Genomic DNA, 9,707 nt, shown 5'->3' on the forward strand with positions numbered 1-9,707 from the left:
GAATACAATACAATTTTCAACTTGCACGGGCTGGTGGACTATAAGTGAACCGGACATACATTTTACATTTAAAAATTCCCTATAAAATATATTCAGGGGGTATTTAGATGAAACCACCGTTTCTCTCCTTTTTCTTTTCAGCCTAACAATGAAATGATAAGGTAAAGGTAAAGTAATTATAGGATTATAAACACTTAAGGATTAAATGTGATAGACAGATACTAATATTAAGAGTCTTGAACACTGTATTCTAGTGAAATGCATGCATAAACATTGGAAACATGTACAGTTTAATTGAATACAGGTGTTTGGGGTTTAATTCTTTACAGAACACACTTGCAATAAGAGCTTTGTGTATATTTATAACCTATAATTTTGCTCCCTGCGATGTGTGTGTGTGTGTGTGAGAGAGAGAGAGAGAGAGAGAGAGAGGCAACCAAGAACCAGAGCCAAATTCTCTGAATGACAAAATTGAGCAATAAAGAGGGTCCTTAATTCAGCATAATGAAATGCGTTCCTCATGTGTACTAAGGTAGAAAATGTGCCCTTTCAGTCACATGACAACATGGTCCATTGACATCAGGGTGTTCTGTATCTATTTCCAGATAGACTGCTATCATACTTTAACCTGTGAAAGACAAACAAGATGGAGAATGACAGCCAGCAGATGTTCTGTAAATAAGATTTAATCTGTTATACAGAAAACGTATAGCAAGTCATATAGAGCCCTATAGTACAATTTTGAATACAAATTACAGTGGGTTTTGGAAATACAATATAATGCATGGGGAGGAAAAACGGGCGCTACCTTAATATGTGGTGAATACACAGTTAAAGGGTCATTTACAGTTTTTGCAAAGGAATGGGGCCAGATGACAGCACAACACAAGAAAACCTATAAAGCAACCATCAGCACTGATATGTGATAACAGAATCATTTATTGCACACGCCAATCCGTATGAACACATTCAAGAATAAGGAGGACACGGGGGTCTAAAACATTAGAAGTTCATCTTAAAGTAAAATGCGGATTCATGGAAGATATGCGTTTCTGGTATATGTCCCTCATACTTTTTAGCTTTATTCACACATTCCGCACCATACACACGGCACACTTCAAGTGTAGCAATCCACACATGCATACGTTCCTTCATACACACACACACACACACACACACACACACACACATATATATAACATAAGTAATGCAGCGAGAAGGGTTCGATGAAATCCTCTTCTCCTTCAGCAGCAGCAGTAGTGTAGTTTTCATCTCAAAGACTTGCTCAGACACTCAACCAATGCTGAATGAGACAAACATGAACACGGTAAAGGCTCAATAGTTTTATATTCTTCACCATCATTTGTTTTATAGTCTACAGTACAGCCCCAAGTGTTGCATGAAGGTATCTGTGGTGGCACAGAAGAAACGTGTGATGGCACCCTTAGAATCAGAAATAGATCTTAACGTGACATAGGAAAGGGTATTCAGTGCAATAAGTGCAAGCCAATTAAATATCACATGATTTGGTTCACTTATCTTTGGACAGGAAGTGAGCACTTTTACTTTATTTTAGTTTTATTATTAGGTTAGCGGCGCTTTATAATCATAACAGGTAGTTATAGTGTTACTTAAAATATCGCCTGTACGTATTCAGAGGATTTTACTTTATTTTAGTTTTATTGTATAGTAGTTGACTTCTCTTTGAAGTTGTATTGTCAGGAAGTTAAAATGTTACTTTACAAAACATTGCCAATACCTCTTCAGAGGGTCAGTAGTTTTACTTAATTTCAGATTTATTGTTCAGGGGTTAACTTCTATTTCTACTTGGGCAAACGGAAGTTAAAATGTTAATTGTAAATCTTCAAAGGGTGACAAGTTCTACATTATCTTAGTTATATTGTATAGTGCTTGACTTCTTATATACTTAAATTAAAATGTGACTTTGTACATTGCCCATACATCTTCAGCGGGTGAATCGTTTTACTTTTTGTTAGTTTGATTGTACAGTGGTTGACTTAAAAAAAAAAAAAAGAAACACATTGCCTGTGCATCCTCAAAAGGTGAGGGGTTTTTGCTTTCATTTATTTTAGTTGTATCATTGGTAAGCGTGGTTAGCGTCTCTTTTGACTTGTTATGACAAGTAGTAAGTTAAGATGTTGCGTTACATTGCCTATGCAGTTAATACATGTTTTATGATGGCAACAGCAATTTAAACCAGGATGATCAAACTCTTTTGTAGAACCCTTGTGCTCTATTGCTTACCATCTAGTTGACTTATTTGATATTATACGCAAATTTCAAGCAATGGAGCTCATTAAGTAAAAACAGAAAGGTTTTACCATTACTTTTGACTCCTCTTTGTCCAAAACCTTTTGAGCTTGGTCTGCAGGAAACTTGAGCATGGAGGTAATCACTTTGGCCATTGTCTGTGAGTGAAATCAACAAATACATTATTGTAAGGTAGTTTGTAGTGTAGACAAATGCTGCATGCGCGCGCGCACACACACACACACACACACACACACACACACACACACACACACACACACACACACACACCCAACCCAAAAGAGACACTATGAGAGGCTTAAGCGAAAAAGCATTATGTGCATAATCAACTGCAGGCCTATGTGCCAGGGTGCATGCACTAAGCCATAAACTCAGGGATAATCAGGAACAGGGCTGCTACACAGAGAAACCCAACCGCTTAACTAACAATAAACAACGCCAGCGTGTCTTTAAATGTGTGCGTCATGCAACACATATGTGCTCCACAGTCTGCCTGCAGGACATCCTGCTCATGGAGGAAGGCTGCCATGTTGCTGTTAAGATCGACTGTTGGGAAGCTGCTGGGAAAATCCTGCTGACTTTAGGAGCATGTCAACAGCACTGTTAAATTAGGGAAATCCATGTTCATTTGGATTGGCCACATATTTTGTGCAGCAGGCAGCCATCATTAGACACCCTGGGGTCATGATGGAGAGTTCAATGAAGTAGTTTGGGCAGTCAATGTCGACAACATTAGGTACACATGTTGAACATCGTGTATTCTGCCTATACTGTAATGTAACTGTATTTGATACATATTTGTATTGAATTTCATTAGACTGATTTTTTAAGCCAGTCAATGAGGATAGCAGCTTTAAAGTAACAAAATGAACAAAATGTATAAATAGCATTAGTGTTTCTAATTCAGTCAAATTCCCATTTATTTCAATATCCTAGGATAAGAAACGGAAATAAGAGTTTTCCTCATGATGTGGATTTTCCATACCACAGCAAAAACAAACAAAAAAACCGAACAGAAGACTTGGTTTGCATGAAATGGGCCCAGCAAGGCATTTTAAAACTTCCATAGTTGTGAATGGTTTGGATTATTTGAAATATTTTAATAGCGCCATAAAATATAACAAACCACACTTTGGCAACAACACTACAAGGAAATACAGCAGCAACTGGCAAACAGAAAAAGCCATTCAACACTGCATGTATTGCCGTTCTGTGGAGATATTACCAAAAAAGCCAAACAAACATACTTTTGTTTCCCGTCCCATCATGTACTCAAACAGCACCTTCCTCAAGTACTCCATCTCAGTGGCCTCTGAGAGGGGATCAGGTTTGTTCAGTACAGCGTCTGTGAAAAGAAACCAGATATCTCTATCTAGAAGTGTGAACAGTTCGTGATTGAAGCTCATAAGCCAATGACATGGCTGAAGCTGTTACAAATTTGGCTTGTTAATATATCCACTCCACCTCCACTACTAACGACCTAATGGGGGCACCTTGCACAGAGGCGCAGTTGCAATTAAACACTAAATAAAAGTGCAGGCTAGCGAGTCCAAGCTCAGCGTGAACAGGCAGAATGAGCGTAAAGGTATAAGGGGATTACACCTTTGGAAATCAATGAACAGAAAGTGTAATAACATGTCAACGACTACCAACACTTTTTACGACCAATTTTTACTATCCACTTAAGACTTGTATATTTTGCAAGCCCATCAGTACAGCCCTGTGACTGTTTGGAATAATCACTGGGACAGCTACAAATGTTCCCAAAAAGACAGAGTTGGGTTAAAGGACAGGGAAAAGGTTACAGACAAGAGCAAACAAATCTTTGATCTTCTGGCACGCAGTAATGGCTGACCAATAAACCACGTTATCTTCTACCTGAAAACATCACTGACTAATGTGTGGAGCATCATGTCGTGTTAGATACACCTGTAGAATCGAATGAAAGGTTATGATTACCTGCGTTGTATTATACAGTTATACTATACAGTTGTACTTACCCACTGAGTAACAAAATCTAAGAAACACCTTAGTAAGATGGAGTGCAGGTCTACACAAATATCTGATTACAGATAACCACATCAGACCACCGGACATCCACCAGCTGTTTTCAGGACACCGTGTACATGTGCCATAAAAGTAAATACTATTACGGTATTAATGGTATTTACCATACCAATACGGATACAATTTTTCAGCCCATGATATGAGATACCTATGGTACAAAAAATGTGAACAATCTGACCTCCCTTCTGCATTGAAAAAAAAACCACAGCTGTGGCAGTGGAAGGACATACAGTATATCGATCCCTCTAGAGTGCTACAATTACAAACATTAGATTACGGCGGTGTACCTAATAAATTGGTTGGTGAGTGTATAATGATGAAATAGGGGGTGTGAGAACTAAAGAGTGCTGTGTGGGACACACATTAAGCTCCCCAAACCTGCAAAAGCCATTAGATCCAAGGACGGCTGCTTCACGGACAACCCCCTCCCTTCTGACAGCAGCTTGACTTTACTGCAGCAGCAGGGAAAGTTTAGAGGGGGGGATAATTCACTTTATCCCATGATGGGTTTATAATACTTTATACATGAAGATATGACGCTGACGTACAATCCCGTGGGGTTAAGCCACAGCTCTTACATGTCAAACCTTAAACCTTACATTCTCCTTGACCAAAGCCCAGTACAAACCACAGAGCTCATCCTAGGCCTAAACCACACTCAGCCATATTGTTCTCCAAAGCATTGCTAAACCAGAACACACGGCCACATGCCACAACACCCCCACATACTCCCTCTGCACATCCTGTGCCCCCTCTGATGTGTGGAGGATACATGGATAGTGGCAGTTAAGTTCATTAGCACATGCTCTAGGTGCTGTGGTGGATTTTAGACCCAATTGTGTTGCCAAGGAGAAAAAAAGGAAATGGGGTCCAGAAGCAGAACTAAGTGATTCAAAGAGTTACCTCTGTGTGTGCTCCCGAGATGAGTTACGACTGCGTTCCGGTGGAAGCATTTAATCTTGTCCTCAAGCGAGTGAATCTAAAAAAAAAAAGAAAAAAAACAAGCAGAGAATCCTAATTAAAATAAACTACGCGACCCCAGCAGGTTGATATATGCTATACTGCATGAGCCTTATTAATAAATGAGAGACAAGCAAGTAGCATTTTGTTGAACGGAAGTTTGTGGGAAAAGTGATGTAAAGGAAAGAAACTGCGGGAGGTGCTCCGATTGTTTATAGGACTAAAATCAAATGTAAACAGATGTGCAGTGTAATTAAGATGATACAGCAGGAAGCCAAAGAAATATGGGAAACACACTTTGTGCTTCACCTGTCCCTGCAAAAAGGTCATATTGCCAGACCAGTTGCTCACCCTCTCAACAAAGCCCTGCTCCTTCAGTCGAGCTTCACTCAGCAGAGTGGTCTTCTCGGCAAGCTGAACCTGTCGTGCAGATGGATGAGCAGAAGATGTGAGCATGACTGTGGAACAGGAATCAGCACTGTGTGTGTTCTTACAAGCTTGGTTGTTCACTGATGACAGGACAAAATATGCTTTTATGGCAAAATAGAAACGGGTTAGAAAACATGCAAAGCAGCATCTTACAAAAATGAGTACACCAGTGTTTATTCCAGCTGTGAATATTCCCATTGATCCAGCTCTTTGTACTCTCAGGGAGTTAAATCGATCACACATGGGCTGTTCAGGTTGTTTTAGAAGACGATTTGCCTCTCATCCCATCAGGCTTCATTACTAGAGATGATCAATCTAGTCTTAAGAACATGGCACCTGCTGGGATGAGAGGCGAAATATTTTCTAAGACAACCTGAACAGTCCGGTTGTGTTCGGTTGTTATCAATTTCATATATGTATTATTGTGTCTTGAGAAGATGGTCAAATGGTCGCTGAAATGAGGCGTGTACTCACATTTGTGACATACTGACAGCTATAAAGTCATAGAGAATGTGTGTCGTAGGTTGTAGAAGGTGGTCCAATAAAATGCATGACCACCTTGTATAGTTTGATGATTCAACAAGTGAGTAAATGGGATCTACAAATATACTATGTACAGTGAAACACACATACCTGCAGTTCCTCGGTGGTCATCTGTGCCAGTGAGAGGAGGGGAAAGAAAGATTCGGTAATTAGAAAGGAATGGAAATCAGTAATAACAGCAAATTGTCTAAAGTTTCTGCTTATTAGCCAGGAAGCTCCACTTATACCGTACATATAGTTTAAAAAAAACAAGAAACTTTCCTCCGCTTCAATAGGATGATTAGTTTAATAGAACTCAAATGTAGGATATTTTGTCTGGATGGGTATAATTCAGCATTTTAGTTTGAGATACAATGATAATGCATATATGTGTATTCATAACAGAAGTTTTTGTTACTTACAGATCTCCAAAAATTCTGGAAATATGGGGTTCAGCATTAGCTATGGCAGATATGATACATGAACGCATACGAACCTACAAATGAAATCATTCCCAAATGCACCATTGTGCTTGCTCGAGTACCACCACTGCAGACAAGGCCACACATAAAAGCCATTGGGTTTGATACAGTCTATGCAGGTTTTTACACGCCTCCGGTCATAATCAATTTTCAAGATGATCATCTTTAGAAGACAGTGGGCTTGGAGTATGTGATGAAGGCTGAACCATTCTCCACTCACTCTGGCACATTGTCTGAACCCTGTTCAAAAGTAACTTTGGAGTGCTGCTGTGCTTTTCCGTAGAAAGACACACTGACCCACTGTTTCAATGACGAATGGTTTGTGAGGCCCTTTGCAGGGGAAGGCCTCCCTGAGCATAAAACCATATAATCTATCCATAAGTTATTACCTCACTGGGGAAATATGCCACAGAGAGAAAATAAATTATGAGTAAAGATAGAAGAATCGAAACTTGGCTCTCATAGTACGACATCACCTGGGTCAAACATCTCCCTGAGGTGCCTTTGTCCTACCTGGCCGCCGTCCAGTGTGCATTTTCTTCTATGAGTGTGTTCCAGAATGAGGCCCAGGCCTTGAGTCACCTCACAGACTAATAATTAAGAGCAGGGACAGAGGGTGGCTTTGCAATGAGAAAAAAAAACCCATTCCTGAGCAATTCAAATGAACTCCGCAGCTTCCGACAGGCTTTGGCGAGCAGCCATGCAACTGAAGCCAGAGAGACTGATCAGATTGAATATGTGAGCCAATTGTCCCCGAGATGTGATGCAAATGTAAAGTTGTAAAAAGTTGATAACTATGTTACCCTAACTATGAAAGGTATCCAAGAGGGTTGAACACATAAACCTCGGTTGATCACAAAGTCAAGTACCTCTGAAGGTCCATGGCTCCTAGCTTTCAGCTCCTCTAGTTCCTTTTGGACCTGCCACACTCGGGTTCCCATCTCCTCCTCTCGACTCTGCAGACAACGGCTGAGTCATTTCCTATGTATCAATAGAGCATCACAACTCAAATATGTCCATCGCATCACTGCCTTATTTCAAAACTCACATCCTCTCGAGACAATCACTTCAAATGAAAACATTTGGAACGACGAGGGTGGTAATAGATGTTGTGAATGACAAAGAGTACCTGTATGACATGCTCATATTTCTGAACTGTTTTGTTCAAGTCTTCCTCCCTTTGGGAAACGGCCTTCTGCAGCTGGATGGTTTCCTCTTGATGGCTACTGATAAGCTCCGCCTCTACAATTTGGGCCTTAGCTGCACCAAGTAAGAGACATGGCACATTTAACAACACATTCATAATCCTCAGTTATCAATCAGTTAATTTAGTTTAGAGCGGTTAGCGCGCAGGCCACACAGCTAGGAGACCTGAGTTCGATTCCACCCTCGGCCATCTCTGTGCGGAGTTTGCATGTTCTCCCTGTGCATGTATGAGGTTTTCTCCGGGTACTCCGGTTTCCTCCCACATTCCAAAAACATGCTCGGTTAATTGGCCACTCCAAATTGTCCATAGGTATGAATGTGAGTGTGAATGGTTGTTTGTCTATATGTGCCCTGGGATTGGCTGGCCACCAGTCCAGGGTGGACCCCGCCTCTCGCCCAAAAGACAGCTGGGATAGGCTCCAGCACCCCCGCGACCCTCGTGAGGATAGGCGGTAGAAAATGAATGAATGAATAAATGAATGAATAGTTCCCCCGCTGTAAAAGGCTAACTACTGTACACTATTATTCCAGACATGAAATTCAGGAATGATCATGTTATGCACATTTGAGCCGTGACTTGCATGACCCTGACATGCTGTCAGGTGAATAATCTCACCAATGGCTTCTTTCACTGCCGTGTCAATCTCCTTTTCTTTCACGGCCAGCTGTGTGTTGAACTCCCTCATTAACTGCTTGATTGCCGAGTTGTGCTTCATTTCGATGTCTTCCAATTCTAATCTGTTGGATCAAAAAGGAGAATGGACACGATTCTACAGTTCACTGGAGTGTCATTCAGCTATGAATAATGCCAAACACATCAAATGTTAATGAAACCTACCTGAGTTTCTCCTCACTCTCGTCCAACAACTGTTTCTTCACATAAACAAGGTCCTGTTCGTGTTCTTTCCTCATTGATCTGATGTCCTTCTGTAACCTGGTGAAATCTTTGTGGATTTTCTCCTTCTCATTTTTCATCTGATTTAGTTTGCTTTTGAGAGAATCAAAAGTGTCTGAATCGGGGTCGACCGAGTGGTTTTTCACCTCATTTTCCAACATGCTGTTTGCCTGCTGAAGACTGCTGCACTCTATCTTCCTGTCGGACTCAAATGACGTTTGGACCTGCATCAAGGCGGCTTGATGTTGATTACACTGGTCATCTTTCTGTCTAATTTCTTCTTTTAGAGTATTTATTTCTTCCAAAAGCTCCCCGTTTTTCCTCTCCGCTTCTTTGAGCTTTGATTCAATCTCTTTAAAGGCTTCTGCTTGTCTGAGTTCTGTTTGGTGCAATGAATCTGTCGAAATTTCAGCCAGCTTCTCTTCATACATGCTCCTCAGTTCATCTAAAGACTTCTCCATTGTCTGCCTCTCATCAGCCAGCTGGCTCGCCTGTTCTCCTTTGAGCTTGACAAGAAGCTCCTCGAGAGATTTAGTTTTCTCCTCTAATGTATGGATGCATTCTTTGCTGGAGGTTTCATTGCTCTTGAGCTCCTCTTGGTTAGCCTTCAGAGTCGTAATAATCTCGTCTTTTTCCTCGAGCTGTGATGTTAGTTGCTTCTTAATTTGAGCAATTTTCTGTTCGGCTTTCTTCTTCAGCTCTGAGACTTTCCGAGCACTCTCTGTTGTCAACCTCTCGGTTTCCTTCAAACTCTCCTCTTTGCTCTTCATCATCTCACCTTTCAGCTTTTCAAATTCTTCTTGCTGACTCTGAAGTTGGATGTTACACTTTTGGTTGTCCTCCTCAAGGTGGTG

At 40.8% G+C, this 9,707-nt stretch overlaps 1 protein-coding gene across 8 annotated transcripts in view; it reads right to left on the minus strand.

Moving 5' to 3' along the window:
- Window positions 1–675: 675 nt before the first annotated feature.
- golga4 (golgin A4) overlaps window positions 676–9,707 on the minus strand; it is a 25,690-nt gene continuing 16,658 nt past the window's right edge. For 6 of the 8 annotated variants that reach the window (XM_058058487.1, XM_058058485.1, XM_058058482.1 and 3 more), the window contains 10 exons: window positions 8,797–9,707; window positions 8,575–8,696; window positions 7,882–8,012; window positions 7,622–7,708; window positions 6,382–6,402; window positions 5,671–5,739; window positions 5,263–5,338; window positions 3,540–3,637; window positions 2,343–2,429; window positions 676–1,303 (listed from right to left, as the gene is read on the minus strand). The exon at window positions 8,797–9,707 is cut by the window's right edge and continues 2,769 nt beyond it. In XM_058058487.1, the coding sequence (XP_057914470.1) occupies window positions 1,286–1,303; window positions 2,343–2,429; window positions 3,540–3,637; window positions 5,263–5,338; window positions 5,671–5,739; window positions 6,382–6,402; window positions 7,622–7,708; window positions 7,882–8,012; window positions 8,575–8,696; window positions 8,797–9,707 (1,620 nt within the window). In that variant the 3' untranslated portion in view covers window positions 676–1,285. Of the gene's footprint in view, window positions 1,304–2,342; window positions 2,430–3,539; window positions 3,638–5,262; window positions 5,339–5,670; window positions 5,740–6,381; window positions 6,403–7,621; window positions 7,709–7,881; window positions 8,013–8,574; window positions 8,697–8,796 lie in introns of those variants that run through there. The other 2 variants (XM_058058483.1, XR_009120368.1) reach the window with 2 other exon arrangements.

This window comes from Doryrhamphus excisus, chromosome 20 (genome assembly GCF_030265055.1).
Source record: "Doryrhamphus excisus isolate RoL2022-K1 chromosome 20, RoL_Dexc_1.0, whole genome shotgun sequence".
NCBI lineage: Eukaryota > Metazoa > Chordata > Actinopteri > Syngnathiformes > Syngnathidae > Doryrhamphus > Doryrhamphus excisus.